General features: G+C 32.8%; 1 protein-coding gene across 4 annotated transcripts in view; it reads left to right on the top strand.

The window, feature by feature from the left end:
- Positions 1-23,171, top strand: part of LOC127865636 (protein jagged-1-like) — a 43,913-nt gene that overhangs the window by 4,300 nt on the left and 16,442 nt on the right. For 2 of the 4 annotated variants that reach the window (XM_052405547.1, XM_052405546.1), the window contains exons 3-7: positions 4,482-4,586; positions 4,888-4,971; positions 5,935-6,015; positions 6,339-6,416; positions 8,033-8,149. In XM_052405547.1, coding sequence (XP_052261507.1) covers positions 4,482-4,586; positions 4,888-4,971; positions 5,935-6,015; positions 6,339-6,416; positions 8,033-8,149 — 465 coding nt within the window. Of the gene's footprint in view, positions 1-4,481; positions 4,587-4,887; positions 4,972-5,934; positions 6,016-6,338; positions 6,417-8,032; positions 8,150-10,024; positions 10,367-23,171 lie in introns of those variants that run through there. The other 2 variants (XM_052405545.1, XM_052405544.1) reach the window with 2 other exon arrangements.

Below are 23,171 nucleotides of genomic sequence, written 5' to 3'. Positions count from 1 at the left end.
TAGCGTACAGCGAAGCGCCGAGGTTATACATTTTGATGTACCCACTCACGTCTTTTGTTAAATTATAGTTTCATTTCTAGGCCGATTTTGACAAATTATATATCATTCGAAAGCTTACGTTACGTAGTAAACAGATATATCAATATATATTAAGTTTTTCTTCTGATTTCGACAGCCCGGCGAGTTATAACTTTAACTTTTGCAAATATCATACCGTTTTGGAGTTTTAGAATCTAGATTTACGGTTGACATGTTCGTACTTAATACCAATTTGTAGCGTTTATATTTGGAGTTCAGTTTTAAAAATTACATCTTGCTTAGGAGAATAGAATTCTGTATACGATAGAAAAAAAATTGTTTAAAAACGAAAGTAATTAAGCAATGAAGGCGGGAAAATGTAGCGCGCGTTCCTAACGCACTGAACTGATGCTACGGTCTTGGCGATTATGCTTTTGTTTAGAAACCGGCCATTGAATTTCTTTTGCCATCTTATTATATTTTTTATGGAATATATTGTAGTATTTTGTTCACGAAACATATCAATAAAGCTTATTATAAATGAATCTTAATAAATTAACGATTTCAGCTCTTGTTTATAACACAGAAAGGGTGTAAAATTTATGATGAAACAGCGTATATAGCGGACCCTCTCGATATTATTCGGCTTTGCATGCATACTTGAAATAAAATGGGTGTCAAAAACATTCATCGTTTACTGTTTATTATCAACAAGGTAATTATCTATAGTTATTTGAAATGTTATTTACCTTAAATTATCAATTTATTAAAGATTCTTGAAAATCACGGTCCGTGTTACGCGGGTCATTTCGTATTTTGACATCAGGGCATCATGTCCAACTATTGAAAATCAGATTTTTTTTCACCGGGACGATGACGGCTTGGATTTAGACAGGCAGACAGATAGTTTATTCAGACTTAAACAACAGTACATCGTCTTCAACTCAAATATATAAATTATTTTTAGACGAATTGTTAGGTGATTACACATATAGCAGTGATGATTCTGAGAATGTTGCCATGTTTCTTATCCGTGTAATCTAGAGTCCATGGTTTGAGCATTTTTATCGCGGTGTTCAAAAAAAAGATATCTCAATAATCTTGTTTATTGATAGATCTGTGGTTTTATTGCCCCTGTGTTCAGCACAAACCAATTATCTCGTTATGATCAGAAACTGTGCCGACCAATACTAAATAACACTATGGTGTCATACGCCACAGCAGGGACCTATACTTGTATATTGGTCCCTAACCACAGGTGGCAATGTCTGGTCAGATTACTCTTTTTAAGATACCTCCATGTCTTCTCGTGGTATTAGTGGTCATTTCTTGGAGTAATGTAACGCCAAATACTCAATTTTGCGTTTATAAGATATGTAGCGTATTGAAAACATTTATAGTCATCTGCCCATACAGATTGCCATAAACTAAATACTGTATAGATGTCAGCCAGCTAAATCACAATAATTATAAGTGCTTAATACCTATACATGTACATTTTAAACATTTAAAAAATCTAATACTTAACATTTAACGTATTTAGCGGGTACCGGTAAAAAAAAACTCCGTCATTTCGTAGTCCTATAAAGAGTGTATGGTAGTGTACGGAACAACATAATTAAAAACAGCATTCTCATTTGACCACAACGGGGTTAAATAATCTTTCCGAAAAATACAAATAATACAGAGTTTTAATTTAGAATTCTATATATTTATAACTCTGTTAACTTATAAAGATATTTCAATATACATGCATAGAGAGTTGACCGTGATTTTCAAGAATCTTTAAATAATTTTAATTAATTGATAATTTATGGTTAATAACCTTTCATATAATTTTACATAATTACCTTTTTGATAATAAACAACAAACGATGAATGTTTTGACACCCATCATATTTGAAGTATGCAAAGCCGAAAAATATCAAGAGGGTCCGCTATACATTTTATACGCTGTTTCATCATAAAATTAACACCCTTTCTGTGTTATAATCAAGAGCTGAAATCGTAAATTTATTAAGCTTCATTAATACTTAGCTTTATGGATATGTCTCTAGAACAAAATATTTCAATATATTCCATAAAAAATATAATAATCGTGGCAAAGAAAATTCAATGGCCGGTATCTAAACAAAAGCATAATCGCCATCAGTTCGGTTCGTTAGGACCGCGCGCTACTTATTTCCGCCTTCATTCCTTACTTGCTTTCATTTTTAAACCAATTTTTTTTTCTATCATATACAGAATTCTATTCTCCTAAGCAAGATGTTATTTTTAAAACTGAACTCCAAATATAAACGCTACAAATCGGTATAAAGTACGAACATGTCAACCGTAAATCTAGATTCTAAAACTGCAAAACGGTATGATATTTGCAAAAGTTAAAGTTATAACTCGCCGAGCTGCCAAAATCAGAAGAAAAACTTAATATATATTTCTATATCTGAAAACTACATTACGTAAGCTTTCTAATGATATATAATTTGTCAAAATCGGCCTAGAAATGAAACTATAATTTAACAAAATACGTGAGTGGGTACATCAAATGTATAACATCGGCGCTTCGATAAAAGATCGACAGATACGACACGGTCACGTGACTTAGACACAACAAGATATTTGGCGTAACGGCCCCGTTTCATATCCGTGTAATCTAGAGTCCGTGGCTTAACACAGACTGCAACACAATGACAAATTTCATTATTTTATGTTATTCAGTTGACAGCTAGAATTGTAAAAACGTCCAAGACAAGTATATATTAAAGAATACCGATATACCAAATCGGCTTGATATCGTTCATAATATTTCAACAAGGTCTTCTTCAAAATATATCAGATTGGTAAATACTGTCGAAATGCACAAAATATCAAATGAGAAGGGCATGTTCATTTAATGATTTCTTACGCTTTGCACACTAAAAGCGTATTCACCACTACGCCACAGAGGCATTTAATTTATTTAATGGGAATATTAAAACCCATATGTAGTTTAATTTTCCTCAAATTATTGTAGTAAAACGCAAATACTCAGAGACCGATAGTGTTCACAGAAATTTACGAAATACGGTGATATAACACGAAGTTTATTACAGGTTGACATATCCGAAGTAATTGTTCGATCGTGTTTAGCGTGGCGAAATGTGAATACTAGCTTACGTGTTCGTGGTGACATGAAACTTCGATGTACTGGTGGCATTTAAATTGTTCAGATGTTAACAAACAAAAACTATTCAGTACATAAATGGTGTTAGTGCACAAACCGTGATAACTCATACAATTAATATGCCTTGTCATTGTATACTTTGTTCACTAAGACATAATCGATCATTTTAAAGTCTGCATGATATCCATTGACTATTTCGTTGTTCATTGCTATGTTATTCATAGTCGTGTGTGTGACTGACAGACAACAATCGAAGAACAAACGTACTGATATATACATGTATTACAACAATTTCTCGCATACTAAGGCTGGTCTTTCTAGAATGTAAGAATACCTTCCTTTGACCGAAATTCAAGTTAACAGTCTGATACAGGCTGATAAAGCTTGTATATTTTCATGCGATTGCGCGAAAACTGTAGTTCTTTTTTGGTGTTTGGTTACAAATGAAATCTATGTATTCCATACTATGGGTTAAAATGAATGAAGAATACCATTCAATTAGAACCTCATCATTTTGCTCTAGCTCGTGTGAGATGATGAGGTTTGATAATGTCACTTTGGTATTTTGCAAATGTTGTTGACATTTTTGGCATGATATTTGTTACAATATGTGGGCAATCTCATCGTTAATGTAAAACAATAACAGGCAATTCCATTAAATAAAATAATATATGCAAGCGATATCAATCCAATAACACTATTTTCCCGCTACATCTGTTAGAAACGATTTCGTAATATAATGAGACACAAACTGTTATTTCCTCGTAATCAGATTTTTGTTAACTTTATACATCTTAACTGAGCATGAAATAACAAGAAAATGTATTTAATATTGTTAGTCATGAAATGACAATAGCATCTAACACCTACATTTACCTAATGGTAAAGTTTGATCAACTTCGAGTACCTTAGTGTTTCCAACGATAAGTTAAATGCGTAGTAATTGTTTTCTACGAGTTGAACTGTAACATTTTAGTCCATAAACTGAAAATTCCATGCGAGATCAAAGTCAACAAGTGAAATATAAAACACAAAATAACATACCAAATGGATGCATTTGTTATTTACATGCAATAATTTGACATACACATGTGAACCGTAACGTAAAATTTATATATGCCACCGCTGATGTTACGAAATCAAAAGACGCAACGAAGCACCAGTATGCATGTAACAAAATAAACTTTGTAATACGTAATAATCATGAAGCAATATATAATTTAGCAGCATACTTTTCTCATTAATCATCAAGTATGGAAAGCAGTTAATTAATATGCATCTATTTCTATTCTAATTGCAGTTGTTTGCATGAATGACAGCGACTGTCCCTGTCAACATTACAACTTTCATGCCATCTGTTTTCGAGGAGGAACTGGACACTCCTATTGTGGTGGTTGCCATCCAGGTCATTAATTTACTCAGATTTTAATGTTCGTTCGCCTGAATGTAAATCAGCAAAATTCAGCAGATTTCTAAGTATATAAGCGTTATGTGAAAATAGATGTAATGCCAGATGTGGCCAGCGTAGCTCCAGACCAGCATGCGCAGCCTGGTAAGAAGCTTCGTTTTGCAAATATTGGTTAGACTTATGACGCTCATATGAGCAATTCTTCACAAAATAAAGTGTTCTAATTAAAACGATCATTTTGCAGAAACGATAAGAGAATGTATATTTTATATCCCAGGTTGCATTTATTTGATTCCAGTCCATTGCGATCCCAGTCCCTGTCTTTCTTCGCAGATCTGTGTAGTAGAAACATACCAGCAGTCAAGCTACTTCAATTGCAGGTGTACGTGAAGATAATAAAAAATGTATTAATATAATAGAACAATGTAGTAGTATTTCCGGAATAAGTGACTATTTTCTCGTAACGACATATTAAGGCAATACTCCCCGATATGTCTTAAAACGTCTACGGAAATACGTATACATCAATTTTAAATAAGTAGAAAACTAACTCATTCATATTGGTATCATTAATGGTCGAGTCAAAGTGTTGACGATTTTAATTCTTCATATTATGCCTTATATAAATGTTGTTTGTTTATTTTACAAACCTTCTACTACTTCTATTTGTACTTCTACGTCTACTACAACTACTAATATTTTTACTACTACTTCTATTACTGCTGCTACTGTTACTGCTGCTACTGCAGCTGCTGCTACTACTACTACTACAGCAACAACAATAACTACTACTGCTACTACTACTACAACTACTACTACTACTACTACTGCTACTACTACTACTACTACTACTACTACTACTACTACTACTACTACTACTACTACTACTACTACTACTACTACTACTACTACTACTACTACTACTACTACTACTACTAGTACAACTACTACTACTACTAATACTACTTCTACTACTACTACTACTACTACTACTACTACTACTACTACTACTACTACTACTACTACTACTACTACTTCTACTACTACTACTACTACTACTTCTACTACTACTACTACTACTTCTACTTCTTCTACTGCTTTATCTCCTTTGATTATCATTATAGATTCATAGATGAACTTTCTAGATTCAATTATTCAATTGCAGTTGTATAATGAAATACTTTAAATAACGTAGGAAAATAGGTTTCATTTAAGATGTTTAAGGACTCGGGAGTTGCTTCGTTTCCTGCAATAATAGTAGTTAACGTTGAATGATCATAAGTGATATTTTATTGTTTGTCAATACAATCTTAAAATTGGGTTATATGTGACGTTTTATTTCCAGGGCGTTGTAACGATCCTTGCTCGAATAGAACGACCTGCGTCATAAAATATGTTCATCGCGATCAAGTTCACGAGTGCATTGGTAGGTGAACGTACAAACTGAAAGTTTAAATGATCATGTTATACCGTATACTGCTCAGAAAGGTAAAATAATGATTATTCGTGTATAAATAAATATCTAGATGACGATACAGATGGTCATCCTGGAGGCGGAGATGATATGACTTCCTATGCGCTGACACTTATTTCAAGCTCCGCTTATTTTAGCTCACAAGAACGCCATGTTAGGTCAAGATAACAGTTTGATATTCTACACTTCGTGAGGCTTAGTACGAAATGAAATTTCAAAAATACTTTAATTGAGTGCTATACATATTGTTGTGTTATCAAATGTGTCTTTTGCAGACCCTTGTGTACCAAATCCTTGTTCAAGTGGAAAGACCTGTGTTAATACAAACGATGCCCCATTCTACGTATGTGAAGGTACGTGTCGATCTCTAATACACTAAGATAATAAATGTTCATGTATCATGATTGCATATGTCATATTTGATCAATGTAGCTAATCAAATCAGTAATTATATATTAAACGCAATGTATTTGGTAGCGATTTTTTATCGTTAATAGGCCCTTGCGACTCAAATCCGAATCTCGATTCTAGTATACTGGCCTGTATTCCAACACATAATATTCATTTCGTGTCTTAAGTTGTTGCTTTTTTTCAACATAACATTGTTAATAAAACATATTTTGATAATTGGTAACTGTTCTTTCCGTTATCTGTATCCGTCAAGATGAGTTTCTTTAACGCCAGGTTGATTGTAGTTTCCTGAATGAAACTTTTTTTGTAAATGGAGTTTTTGAAACAAACTGAAATTGAAAGCTGAGCTACCGCATTTAAATGTTTATAACATATCCATCGGACATCTTAAACATTAGTCACAACTCATGCGTGTTTTAAGACGACCGACATTAAAGTTCTGAAATGTGAATGTTTTTTTCTTGAAAAACTACGTAACTGCATGTATGTCTCTTTTTTGTTGATGTGGAATCGCAAACAATAACTTTTAATAAACAATAGCTGCATTACATGCACTTACTCATCAACTAACTTTTGATCATAAAAGCTTAAACTATCCGGTAATCAGATTGAGTGTTCGTTTGTACAAATGTTAAAATTATACAACAAAGATGAGTAATAGCATAAACAACTGAAAAAAACATAATAACTTTCACAATACCTGATTTTAGAACTTGCTTATAATTACTATATGGAAAATACTGCATTATATCAAAAAATAAGTTAATACCGCATGGAATGTTAAATATGTCATACCTTTACTTCTTTGAGAACGGGTACCATAATAATTGAATAGTGCTCGGTAGTTATAATTTGATATATACGCTGTGGAACAAATCAAAAAGCAAGAATTCGAAAACGGACACAAGTTTGCATGTAATAGTGCGTCTCGTTGATAAGTAGACAAATTTAGCAACATTTAGGACATGTTGACAGATATAATGGTGTTGCCATTTTAATTGTTTGATATTTGAGCATGGAACATAATTTGTTCAGCTACAACCAAAAACACATAATTAACAACCACTCGCCTAGCAGTACATGCTGAGTTGTAGATGCAAGTATCATAGTGTATTTATATGTCATATAAGTAATCCATGTGATGAGAGCAATTGTAACTAAAACAATACGAACATTTAATATTATTGCATGTCATGAATTATACAAATTTTATCCATCACGCAATTTCACCTGATGATAATATTTTTTTCAACAGTAATTGCATACAATTTCATATCTTTTTTTGAACTTGCGGCACAAGAATGAAATATAACTTTAAGTCGTTGTATATCCAAGAGGTGGTCAGTTTTTCCAATAAGCAAATAACTCATTAATCGAACTAAACTTGTTAATAGAGATTAACTGGCTCCTAAGATGTAAGCTAAACACGGTTTTTCAATTATTGATCTTTTTATCTTTACCAAATGGGAAACGTCTGCTTATGTTAATTGTTTTGGCATTTGACGAACACATTCGTTTTCAACCTTTCATTATCGAAATGAGTTACACACTGTTTCAGCTCAAAATACCACTGAATCCACTTCCAAACCAACTGATTCACCGACCACAAAAGAAACAAGCACATCGTCGCCTGTACCCACGCCGGCACCACAACAATCGGATTGCTCTAAGTTCAGTACGTACCATTCATCAAAATCTACGTGCATACATGCTTTAACAACGAACGGATTCAAACAAGAGGGCCTGAAAGGCCCAATGTATCCCCCGCAACATATGCTTTGTTTGAGGATGGGTGCAAATTGGACGGATGAACATAATGATAGATGGACGGACGGAGGACAATAACACAAAACTAAGACAAAGGAAGATTCTTAAGCCTTCACAATTTATTTAGGTGAATTAATAAGTCGTGCGTTTTCACAAAAACGCGCTTCCAAGATATGGCTCCGGACACAAAAATGCCTACAGTAAAAGCATTTTTTCAAGATACAAAGGGCCATAAGTCTGTTTTTAACAGATGGTGTACAATGCCATTCGGCGTGCATCATCCTCTTATGCATATATATACTCATACCAAGTTTAAATGAAATCCGCCAAAGCACTTCCAAGATATGGCTCCGGACACAAAAGTGCCTATAGTAAAAAGCATTTTTTCAAGATACAAAGGGCCATAAGTCTGTTTTTAACAGATGGTGTACAATGCCATTTGGCGTGCATCATCCTCTTATGCATATATATACTCATACCAAGTTTCAATGAAATCCGCCAAAGAACTTCCAAGATATGGCTCCGGACACTAAAAAGCATTTTTTTCAAGATACAAAGGGCTATAAGTCTGTTTTAACAAATGGTGTACAATGCCATTTGGCGTGCATCATCCTCTTATGCATATATATACTCATACCAAGTTTAAATGAAATCCACCCAAGAACTTCCAAGATATGGCTCCGGACACAAAAGTGCCGGACGGACGGACGGACAGCCGGACGGACGGACGGACGGACAAGGCCAAAACAATATCCCTCCGCCTCTGGCGGGGGATGACAAGCTGGAACAAATCCATTGTCCATTAGTATGCATTGAAGCGTACAAATGCTACATCGATTCATAGTTTTATAGAACTGTGTACATGTATTGCTACCATTGTACAGTCAGAGTGGATGTATGTCAAAAGTAGATCTCAATTCAAATGTCAAGACTAGGCACCCAATAGATTATACAAACACTAGTACACTTCCACAAAATTACATAGCGATAAAGGGAGGCTACTCTTCTCAATTAGTTGACTTGATTATACTAGCAGTTTCAATCACTCTTTAAGTCATAAGCTCGCATTACTCCTAAAGAACATTTATTTTTGTGGAATACTCATTGTCTCTCTTTTGAAAATGATTATTAAGAAATTTTGAAAATTACGACTTATATAAATGTTTCTTAAGTTCACGTCTATCTAAAACACAATATGTATATTAGATATTTTCTATTGTCTTTAAATCTTCGTGTCTTTTTAAAAGATTAACTGCTCACCTTGATTAAAATGTGTACTTTTTATGATACTCCCATTGGTGTTTGTCAAATTGAGTATTATGTAGACGTGGCATCTTTTCTTGCAACTTTTGAATGAAATGACTGGTGCATTGTTTTCAAAATGGCAATTTACAATCAAAGTCTAATATGTGAGGACCGAGAGTGTGCCCCAGCACCCCTACCCAAATAACTTATAACAATGACGAAGGTTGGGTTGATTTTTACTTCAGTTGCCATTTATTTTTCACTTTACTGTATTAAATGTAATCCTTGTCTTGTATCCTGGCAAAACCGGCGTACTAAAACACACATGTCGGGAATGTTGATAACAAACAAATAACATAACTCAGGATCGAGGATTGAGTCCGGGTCATGGAAGAGAGAAACGACTGTATCAACTACTAAGATAAACGGACTGCCCTTACAGTTAAAGAGTTTCAAAGTGTCATAGAAAATTTGGAATATATGTATATTACTAACATATATGTGTTCGATTTAATAGTCAGAGTCATTCCTTTCACAGACATCACATTACATGGATGCCTCGACAACTCGGCCTGCTCCGTTCCTAATGTGCTAAAAGTCATCTGTCCGGACCCACATATATGTGTTCGAGTTAATAGTCAGAGTCATTTCCTTCACAGACATCACATTACATGGATGCCGTGACAGCTCAGCCTGCCTCTTGCCTCACATACTTGAAGTCCTTTGTCCCGATCCACAGCAGGCGAAGTATTGTCCTACGAAATGTGGATGTTGCCCATCCCCGTTGATGGGCTAAGGGAACCATCGCAACGTCCGACAGAACAGAAAATTATCTTTCTTTCTTTGTTAATTACAAATAAAAAATAGCATAGCATTGTAACACAGGTATTTACATTTGGGACATTGATTATGTACTCAGTTCCCATTTCGGTAAAATGTTGAAGCAAGTAATCACACATAAATATATTTTTATCACAACAATTGATTAAAGAATGTCGATCCATTTCTGAAAAACTTCAAACTAAAATGATAAGTTGATTGTTATAACGCAACTGAGTATAATGTATAAAAATACTTCGTTTGCGAGCTATAGTACATAGATGTATGTTTTAGCCGCAGATGTGTGCAGTGACGAAAATGTGTATTTACATACAATTATTTCGATAACGTACACTTTTTGAATGATACAATATAAAAATACATCTTACATAAATATATAAATAATATGGGACAGCCTTAGATATTTGTAAAATAAATATGACCAATGAAACCATATCTTGCGAATACAAATTCGTCTAAGTGAAAAATTAAAAAAATTATCATTGACAATTTGAGAAATAGTATTCAACTTTTTGTTAATTATCAACCAATGACACAACACGGGTTTATGTTTAAGATTATAGTAGCTTCGTAGGCGTGAATCCTAATCCAAGGCTTGAAGTTGTGTATCAACTGGTAAATACGGATAATGCGATTATTGTTTCGTTTAAAATGCGAACAAGATTTATAATGGTATGCTCGTCGCCGGGTCTTTAGTTTTACGCGCATTCGAGCTACCAGATAACGTTAGAACTATAAGAGACATTATAAACGTCATACTGCAATCAGTTTAGTCAAGATGTATGTCATACATCTTTTAAAATTATATGCCATCAAGAAAAAGACCCTTCAAAGTTTAATATGATATGGGCATACCTTCTTTCAAGTGTGTTCGTGCGCAAATGATGTTTCACAACACTTTAATGCCAATACAATGCAACATAATACCATTTTCTGAACGTTATCGACTTTATCTGTTATAGTTATAGAGCCCATTCTCATAACTCGTCAAATATTGCATGTCTTTGAGTGCACAGCTGATCGAACTGCTTTCACCATTGGCCACCAATTCTGGCGTGTAGAGGGAAATAGTGAAAACATTTCCTTAAAGGATCAAAATTGCAAAAGTTTGGTAAAATGTGTTACTAGAAGTTTCATAATAAAAAAACATGAAATATAAATGAAAAGAAAAGTAAGACAACACTTAGTTAACTTTATAAACAAGCCTAATAAAAAATGTCAAAAACTGGGGGGCATTGCTGGACTCAAAGTAACACAATCACACATCCAATAATCTATGCAAGCAAACGTTACTTCATAAAGCGACTACACTATATATTAGGTAAATGTAATATATATATATATATATATATATATATATATATATATATATATATATATATATATATATATATATATATATATATATATATATATATATATATATATATATATATATATATATATATATATATAATGAAACTTATCAAACGTCAGTCGAGGAACAATCACGTATATATAAGGGTATATTTTATTCACCTACCAAGCAAAACGCGATAACTCTCAATTTTAAACACAATTCCCTTAAAATCTCTATTTGGCTTTCTGTTTATTGGTCGGTAACCAGAATAGGCAATTACCCCATTCTTTGAAACGAAGATGAACGCAAGAAGCAAAACTCAGAACAATACAACTAGGATCGCCGCTTTGAAACAATATCAATTCTGAATGTGCTTTCCGTTTTTAAGTATAATTCATAGTTCAGAGCTCGAACAAACAATTGGAAATAGTTTGTTTTTTAAGTATATTGAATATAATATTGTTTCTTGTGTTTGGGTGACAGTTCAACAATTATTAAATCGGGAACCATATGAAAAGATATATGTTTTCTCTTACAAAGACATTCGACACTATTTTTGTCCACCGTACAATTCCTTGTTATTGTGAGCTTTTGGTTCTATTAAGTTCACGACATCAAAAAGAAAATGTCATTTTTTTAATATAATGAAAGCTTAAGATAATTAGGTCTGCCGTTGTTTTATAATAAATTTTAAATACGATTTTCCACTAATGCAAATATGCAATTCTTCCAATTCTTTATTGCAAATAAGGTTTTTTGGGTTGTTTTGTCAACGTTAAGTACTTTTTGTGATCAATACAATCCTTATGCTTATCGTGTCGCTCAATTAAGTTATATGATCGAATTAAGCAGAACTGGTGGAAAACTCAACTAGGAATACCAAATTTCGTCACAAAAATTAGGATCGTTTGGGCGGGTAGAAACAAAAATATTGTTTTTACTCCTTAGCAATTATCGTCAGCGCGTTGATGTTTCTCAAACCGTACAACAGTGTATTAGCTTTAAAAACAATAATTTTCATCAAAGAGTTTCCTAAGATAACAATAGACGTGCTGAAACTTCATAATTGAGGAGACGGACACATTCATTATGGTGACTATCTATTTCAGGCAGACAGTGGAAACTTTTATATAACATTAGGTAAGTTTACAGAACATGTTCAAACAATTTTGTAATCTCAGTCAACGTGTCTGACATAATTTCGTTTAGTTCTGCTATCAGTGCATCGTGCTAGGGCTGGAAACTTTAATAGATTGACGAAAACGGTAAAGATCTAGTTGTTGTACAATTTTGCAAACTATTTGGTGATAATTGTCGAATATATATTTAGTTTAAAGCATGGGCTATAATGATCTATCAACGCAGATATATTTAAACACAGATATTTTACTCGCGTTTCTGAAAGCTAACGTAACCGTCTTATGACATGTAAATTATAACGTGGAAGTAAAATAAAAACATATTTAGGCATTTAAAGGACTTTTTGTTGAAATTATAACAGATGTTTTACCTTTTTTCTTTATAAATAATTAAACATGACCAAACATTTGTTAAGAAACACGTTGTGATTTTATTTCAAGCTTCCTTTCGTTTAAATTATGAAATTGGTTGTGGAAGTTTGAACCAGTATATTGATATATATCAAGAAGTCGCGTGCGTTCTTAGCCAGAGTCGTGGATATCCTATTTTACCGTTCTTATGGGATGAAGTGTATCATAAGCAGAAAAAAAAAGATTGCAGGTTACGTATTGTATTGTAATATATCTTGATCGGCAAGCATCGACGTTATTTTACTATTTACATCTCTTGATAATCAATGTATAACATTACGATGTGGCAGTGACCTGTGATTCTCTACATATTAAGCCAATCAACAATTTCAACGTTGACTGAATACTCAAATTTAAAAAGACACAAAATATTCCTTAAAAATATATAATCATTACTGTCTGCGCAATAGGTTTTCAGTTTCTTAGAACAAGATTCAAACACGAAAGTTGCATATCAAAGCGAATGCAAAAATTGCTTTAGAATGTGTACTTTTGTTTGGATTATATTCAGTAGTATTCAAACATAAATCCTTAGAATTTTATGTACGTAAATCTGAAAAAGCCAAACTGATAACACCAATTGCCATTCCTATCAATTGAGTGTGATGAAATGGAAGAATAGCCTGACATGCGCTTTTAAACTATTAGCAACGTTGTCTTACGCGACTGTCGGTACTCATGGCCTACATTGGCCGCTAAAAGTTCAGATAACTATTGTAGTATAATTGCTCGCTCTTAGCTCATATTATATATAAATTGCCTTAAAAGGCGTCACGTGTCAGATTAAAGTGAGTATATACGATTTTGTCAAATATAAATGAATTTATATAAAATGTGTAAAAAACTTATTATATATATCTTTCAATATAAATTAAATTAAAAGTTAAGAAGAACATTTGTCGAAAAATGCTAAATAAGCCAGATATTTAATTCTGAAATCGAAAAAGGCTGTACAGCCGAATTCGCCAGCATGTATATCATGCATGTACGATGTGAATCATAATTAAGTTTAAGTGCAGATTCGTTTATACGACACACAGGCACAATTTCGTTTTACGGATCATTTTAACGAATATCTTCGTCACATTCGGCTCGGGGCGCTTATTTGTCTTTGCTGCATTTTATGAAATTCGTCTTCAATGTTTACTTTTCCTTGCCTATTTTTTTTGTAACATATTTTTATCAATATATTACAATATAAAAGATATAAAAATCGTATAATCTCCCTTTAACAAGACTGTGATTCTAGCGTCGGAAAACAACTGATTTGATCATGCTCTTGATTGATATTCGTTTAACGTTTTTAAAAGTTGTACTTTACAGAGGTAAGATTTAGCGCTACTTGTGTTGTGTCACTTGCAAATATTATTTGTAACAATTGCTGTTAGTAATACATGTATGCAAATGTTCATTATAAGCAATATCATCGATGGACTATTTTGCTAGATTCGCTCTTTCCATCTAGTATACGTCATGTGTGTGCACGCATAAACACAAACCTTGGATGTGCCGAAAGAAAGGGGCATTAAGCATGAGTTTGTGAAAAAAGAGGAAATGCAACTGTACTTACTGTAAGTCTGGCAGCTGTTGTTCCTATGCTGCTGTTAGAAAATTTATATAAATCAAGAATCATTTGTTTATCGTTTACATTGTGTTTACATGCTACAGAATATCCCCGAATAAAACATTCTAAGTATGCGATGACCGTAACATTTCATTAACTAAGGCACTGTTGAGAAAAAAGGTTACCATAATCAAAGTAAAATAAAATCCAATACATAATAAAGTATTTATTTTATTAATACAATTTGCAATTAATGGTTGTTTATTAATGTAATGTAGCCGGGAAAGTTTTGAAAGTATGTTCTAAAATGTGTTTTAATGCAATACCTAAAAAATACTTCTTTTTTTGTATACAGCTGTCAGAGCTAAATGAAATGGTGTGCTCGCTTATAGTAAAAAAAATACATGCTTAATCGATTCGCTATGTTATATGTTTATTTGTCGCCTACGTTCTTTAATGGTTTCAAGTTGGTATTTTCAGTGAGGTGAACATGTTGCTGTAAAGTCCCTAGCTTTATTTAATTTTGACATCATCGGATTCAAAGAACATTATTGCTGTTGTCACGAAGAACTATTTATATGGTTTGGATTTGTCTGTTAGATACTGTTGAGAATATAAATAACTTTTATAAGAAAATGTTTGCAACAATATAAATTGTATGTAAGAAAAATTTTATTCTATTCTAAATATTATGATATTCTTTGTTATACTAACCACCTTTGTAATTAACACGAAGCGACACGCGATATTTACCATGATATATCGCCTTTTGGGCTACCTACACAAGGGCGATATTTCGTGGTACATTCTCGCGCGTCGATTCGTGTATCGCGCAAAATATCGTGTGTCGCTTCGTGTGTCGCGCAAAATATCGTGTATCGCTTCGTGTGTAGTGTGTCGCCCTTGATGAAAGAAGGGCAATATTATAGATGGCACTATCCGGATTATGTAGGTGGACGTTAACGTTTAATGTTCATACTGGGCAAATAAGTCCATCTTTTTTCTTCAATGTCCTGGTATACACTGTTAAGGACTTTGAAACCAAAGGACCAGGGTTTAATGTTCATACTGGGCAAATAAGTCCATCTTTTTTCTTCAATGTCCTGGTATACACTGTTAAGGACTTTGAGACCAAAGGACCACTAGTTTGTGGTTATAGGGTCTTTATGAAGCCTTAGTTGTTATATGTTTCTGAAATTCGTTTAGAAAAAGATAACTAATTTGTTAAAAATCCTTTTACAAAAATAAAAGTAACCAGTTATACCACTTTGATTTCTGTTTAGTATTGATGCAGAATAGAGGAGACTCAGTTTTGTTAATCAGTGTTAATCAGTCGTATTTTAAATTAATTTTCAAAAGATAACGGCAGAAAGAAAATAAAACTTTAAAGCGAGATTATACGATTTTTATATGTGTTTAATTGTAATATATTGATAAAAATATGTTACAAAAAAAACAAAACCGGCAAGAAAAAGTAAACATTGAAGACGAATTTCATCAAATGCAGCAAAGACAAATTAGCGCCCCGAGCCGATTGTGACGAAAATATTCGTTAAAATGTGTCGTATGAACGAATCTGCACTTAAACTAAATTATGATTCACATCGTACATGCATGATATACATGCTGGCAAATTCGGCTGTACAGCCTTTTTCGATTTCAGAATTAAATATCTGGCATATTTCGCATTTTTCGACAAATGTTCTTCTTAACTTTTAATTTCATTTATATTGAAAGATATATATAATAAGTTTTTTTACACTTTTTATATAAATTCATTTATATTTGACAAAATCGGATATATACTCGCTTTAAATATGGGAAAATAATGGATTGTTTATTATCAACTCATATCATAACACAGCGATTTTTTCCTTCTTTATAAAGTACCCGTAAAAGGTACTTTCCCAATTAAGGAAAATCTACAAAATTCCAAATGGCCTTCTGCAAACTTCATTAAAAGATAGGAAAATGTCTTCAATTTTGTTCCAAAATAGCATTATCTCAAAGTTAACAAATAACATGAGCACAGAAACTGAATATTTCAAGCCCAAATGCATGTTAATTAATATTAGAAGTGATTTCTGCAACTTATACTAAGCAATTAATGACCCATATTTCCTAATCTAAAGATTTCATGACGCACATTTTCCCAGTTTCAAGATTTTTCGTGACAATTTTTCCAAATCGGTATGGTAGAAGTACTTTTCCCAATTGTTAAAAAAAATCCCTGTAACACAAACATTGTTTACATTACACAGATAGAGAGACCGGGAAGGAATTACCCATCCAACCTTGGGATTTAAAACACGTTTTCTATAATGTATAAGACAGGGTGTAATATGACTATGGAAAAACATGGACTTGTTTACACGTGTTACAGTTTTAATGTCATTAATGTATTTATTTACAACACTTTACTAGTTGGAATAGTCTATCATGTTAGGTCGTGGGTGACATAATGAAAATGCGATGTAATGGCGGTACTTTAAAGCGGGTATGCCCTATTTTATGTGTTAATTTTTTTATATGTGTTAAATTGTAATATATTGATAAAAATATGTTACAATAACACAAAATAGACAAGACAAACTATACAGTGAAGACGAATTTCATAAAATGCAGCAAAGACAAATGAGCGCCTCGAGCCGATTGTGACGAAGATATTTCGTACATATTTTACTACAATAACCGAAGCATTCGTCTTTTTATAACGGTCGGAGTAAGTGTTCGTGTGTCGTATGAATAGATATTGTTGCAGGAAATTAAAATGATCTGTAAAACTAAATTTAGATTCACATCGTACATGCATGATATATATGCTGGCGAATTCGACTGTACAGACTTTTTCGATTTCAGAATTTAAAATATGACTTATTTCGCATTTTTCGACACATATTCTTCTTAACTTTTGTTTTAATTTATATTGAAATATATGTATAATAAGTTTTTACACATTTAATATAAATTCAAAAATATTTGGCAAAAATTGTGCATACCCGCTGTAACTATTTCATTGTTTTATAACAGAACATGTAATAATTCTATACACATGCTGTTCGAGCGCAAATAATGAGGACTTATAAAATGAACATGCTTTTGTATTTTTATAATTTGTTTCCTTAGACAGTATGGGACATTTTAAAGGCAGCATGATATCAATTGATTATTTCAATGTGCAGAGCTGTGTTATTCATAAAAAATACTGACAGAGACACATAATACACTAATCATCGCACACTTAGACTATTCTTCTTCGGACGTTAGAGGGCCTTCCTTTGACGAAAATACAAGTGAACATGTAGATAGGACTTAAATATTTCCTTAGGATTGCACGGGAACTGTCGGTTTGTCCGGTTGTCGGTTACATATCATTTGCATTTATAAAAGTTATTCGGTGATTAAATTTAGAATATCAGTGAATGATTTATCATTTTTCTCTTGCGCGACAAAATGGTAAGGTTCCAGTATTTCACTCTGGCTTTGTGCCAAGATTTTGGAAATATTTCCTTTTTTACCAATGTATGGCCAATCTCATCGTTAAAGTATACACTGAACTGTAAGTCAATTCAAGGCAACAACCATACAATTCAATAAAAATATAGGTGGTGACAACAATGCAAATAATATGGCACTTCTTTTCTTCTACACCAGTGAACTAAATGTATGTAATCTAATGGGATCATATGTATGAAGTAAATATAAACAAAAATAGGTATTACTATGTAAGAATATCTAAAACATTTTATCATTACACCTTACAATAGCAAGAACTGAACAGACAATATGTTAAATATAACCCCTCATGAAATTATAATGCTACCTTAGTCCTATCACTGAAATATAATTATTTTAGATAAACTTTGTATAGCTTAGTGCTGTAAGCGACACTCAATGCTTAGCAGTTGTTTTCGACGTATGGATCTAGTAATTAGTGAATAAAGTAGTCTTGTTATATTGAATCACAGTCACCAAGTAATATTCACATAGCAATAAAAACTTGTTAAAGGAAACAACATACAAAATAGATGAAATTTGTTATTTACATGGAAGAATTTGCGTTTTCTATTAAAACGTAACGAACAACGTAATTTTTAATCCCATAGTGATGGGGAAAACAAACGCAAGGATGTCCTCTGTAAAACACATATAACGATATTCATGTGTCATTAAGCAAAATTCAAATAACATATATCATCATGCAGTACTCATTAAGCATCTGGCATTTACTGCGGAACATTCTCTTAGATATACGTACCTTGAATATTTGCAGGTTACTCTGTTGAGGCATGCTGTTACCACAGTGACTGTCCCCCTGTGATGATAACAACTGGCATGCCACATTTGTTGTCATGCACGGGGACTTCAAACCGCCCTATTGCGCCTGCAAGCAAACTGCTGTATTCATATTTTGTTGTACTTACATTTCAATGTTACTCAGCAATATGCAGCGGATTGTATAGAATATTAGGCAATTGCCTTTGACGAGTCGGATATATACAAGCAAAGAAAGAAACTAGCCTCTTCGATGTATTCTGTTCACAATAGTTATAGTTATTAATTTGGTTCGACTACCGTTATGTTATGGTTTAATCGTTAAAAGCAATCCCAGATTAAAGTACATTTAACAAATATATCAATAAATATTTATATGGTATCTATTATTGATGTTTTCGTAACTCAAAATTGCACTTTTCTATGATATACAAAATCAGTGTTAACTGACAAAATATTACATTATCTCAATTCATATTTAATCACTAGACCAATCCAAAAGCTAAAATAAGATTTTCAAGCATAAATTATGGTTTAACTCAAACCTCTAAACAATGAAATACAAACCTTCTAATTAACTTTAATTTTCCCTTTAAGTGTACATGAATGATAAATGATCGCAATATTGTATTAATTTGTATATGAAAAATTCTTCCAACACAAAATAAAAAGATGTCAAGTCGTCCAGTTTGTGTAACATATTTTAATTACATGATTGGTTGTTAATCCGCTATTGACATTGACAATTTTTTTTTTAAACAGAAAGTTTATGCTGGTATTTCATAGTTGATTCGTTAGAGAGAATAATAAAGAGTCGACTAATGCACTAAAAACATAACCGTTTGGTAAACAATCTTAAAGTACACCTTAACAAAGAAATACAATTTAATTATTTATGATCACGCAGTTCTCAACTGTAATTATCCAAATGTATACTTGACAAGTATCTATTACAGACAACCGATCAAGCAATTCGGCTTCATTTCAAAGACTTCTTGTTAAAATTATATTAAAATAGTAAATAATGTCTTACTGCAAAAAAATATATAATGGCAATAGCAAAGTCGTTAAATGATTTATCACGGTGAGAGCACGAAACCCGTATTCTAACCGTATCATGCGTATGTAAAAGCATATTGTTTACCTCTACACCACAGGGGCATTTAATTTATATAATGGGAATATTTGAACTTTTTCACTATTTTCCGCTACATGGTAAAAAACGTTTTCGTAATATAATGAGACACAAAATTGTATAACCATGTTATCGAATTTCGTTCATTTTATACAAGAGCATGAAATAAGAAGAAAATGTGTTTTATTTTGTAAGTTATGAAATAATCGTACCATCTTACATGAAATTGACAAATATCTTCTATATCACAATTGGTCAGGTTTGTTTAATTTCGAGCAGCTTAGTGCTTTCAGCAATAAGCTTTAAGCGTAGTACTTGTTTTCGACATGTTGACCTGTAAATTACAAGTGGCATTTACTGAAACTGTCATGTTACAGCAAAGTAACCAGATGAAATAAACAAAGCAAAATGACATTCTTAATTGATGTATCAGTCATTTAATTGCAAGAATTTGACAAATATATATTCGAATCGTAACTTTAAATTCGCACATTCCACGTCTTATGAAAAGAAAACCAAAACACGCAATGAATCATCATTATGTATGTAACAAAATAGCACTATGTTTTAGGCAAATGTAATAATTAAAAACTTAATTAAGCGGAATAGCATTCTCTTTTAGATGTATGAAATGCAATGCATTCTCTTACGTATATTTATATTCTAATTGCAGTTGAATGCATGCACGACAGTGATTGTCACTGTCATGGTGACGAATTTCAGGCAAAATCTCATGCATCAGAAACTAGACACTCATATTGTGGCAGTTGCCATCCAGATAATTCATGTACTCGTTTTTTCATGTTCATTCATCTTGAAAGTTATTTAGCAAAATGCAGCAAATTTCTAGAATAAAGTCGAATAAATACATGTACAAAGCGGAACAAACCCTTTCAATTCATTCTTTTTAACCTATTTGTAATTAATTATTGTGTTCCCCTCACGCAAAGTTTGAGTTTAAAACTAAGTGGTTAAAACAAAACTTATACTTAAATGTAACGAATCTAACCATACGGATTACCAATAATTTGGACAAAATAGCGATTTTTATATACCTCAAAATAGACATTTACAGTCCCATGTGACGGCAGGTTTAGCAGGAACAAGTTAGATGCCTCCGTGCCAGTTTAATAAACGTACTGACTCCACTGAGTCACTGACATAAATAAGGTTTTATTAAGACATCAATTATGTTACCTCCGAAACGTGTCAATGATAAAATACAGGGAAGAGGACAATTACAACGAGCGAGGCATGGTATAGGGGAGATAACCCTGGGATATGGTTAGGTTAGGATTAGTGTTAGGGGTCGGGTTAGGGTTAAGGCATGGGTTAAGGCTAACCCTAACCCAAACCCGACCCCTAAACCTAATCCTAACCCTTACCCTAACCCTCTACCCCCCCCCCCATGCGCATACAAATACCATGCCTCGCCCGTTGTCGTTGTCCGCTTCCCTAAAATACACATATAGCAAATTTATTTCGATCTTTACTCAAATTCTAAATTAAGGATACTTCTAATTTATTTTGAAAATAAGTATATGAGCGTCATTCGAAAATGGATCTTGTGCCAAGTGCGTCTAGCGTAGCTCCAGACCAGCATGCGAAGTCCGGTCAGAAGCTCCGTTTTTCAAATATGGTATAAGACCGTATGTCGCATGACGTTCATACGAGCAATGTTTCAAATCATCTGGCAAGTCGTCTGTCTTTTGCAACATATTCTGATTACCAAGATTAGTTGTTAATTGGCACTCGACAATTGAAACAGAACAACACATTTATTTCAAAATCTTCATCTTTTATTGCAAGGCTGATAATTTACTCGGGTTAATCTTTGTGGATTGATTTTTTTAATCTAACAACTGATGCATAATTCGGTGGGATGACAACGCATACACAATTTCAAGAAAACAGATGAAATTTTCATTGAAATTTTATCCTGCTATTTGCTAAGGCCACAAAGTATTTTAATCATCAGGATACATTTATTAGTGTTCGTGTTCGTAAAATATTCAAATTCAATAGTCAAACATACGGCGGGGCCTGACCCGCGATTCCCAAGAAAATAAATCCGAAGTCTATCTATCCTAGCTGAAGTTTAGTTGAATTGCCGTCTATAAAAACACATTCATCTAAATGGTAAATGGTTGTCCATAGTTTTGCAGCTGCGACAAATCTATGTCGCTCTTGGATATAAGAATGTTGTGACCCACAGAAAATGTATGTGTTTCATGGTTACCATAATATTTTGTTATTAATTCGTTCAATTAATATTCTATTTATAGATAAGTATATTAATCATATAATATGGATGCAAATATCGGCTACTAATGGATCATTGATGTTATCACAAAACTAACATAAACTAACTGACCGCTAATATGGTGGTCCCAACACTCCATCAATAGATTTTAAAATAAACGTAAATGCATAACATGTATAATAATTTGTTATGAAATCGGTCAATTTCATAATCAAAGCTTTTAGGTTAAATTCAGAATTGATATAAACACCTTCACAATAGATTGAACTATAAAATTCGATACACAAACAAATAATTACTTCGATATGACTTAGATAAATTAGTGTTATGTATCCCGTAACGTTACATAACATAAAAATTTATTCATTAAAGACATTACCTGTTAAGGTAAACGATCAAACGAAGACTGCTACTACATTATTTCACTAAACTATATCAGGGTTTCAGCTAAAACTATCACACCATCCAATACGAGCAAATATTACAGAAAACTGAATTTTCGCACCTGTTTCATTTCGGTCATTATATCTAAAACAGATCTCATTCAGTTAATATTATTGTGATCAATCGAAAAGACAGAAATACATTATATTGCATTCCTATCTTTCCTAGTTTCAAAGGCACTATTACTCGCGTCCTTCCTTGACACATAATTCAAATACGTAGATCTATAATGCGCGTCAGACGTTTGCCGTTTTGTTTTGCATGCAGATTCGTTT

The sequence above is a fragment of the Dreissena polymorpha genome, chromosome 2, assembly GCF_020536995.1.
Source record: "Dreissena polymorpha isolate Duluth1 chromosome 2, UMN_Dpol_1.0, whole genome shotgun sequence".
NCBI lineage: Eukaryota > Metazoa > Mollusca > Bivalvia > Myida > Dreissenidae > Dreissena > Dreissena polymorpha.
The sequence above is the reverse complement of the archived record's forward strand: the minus strand, read 5'-3'. Positions and strand labels throughout refer to the sequence as shown.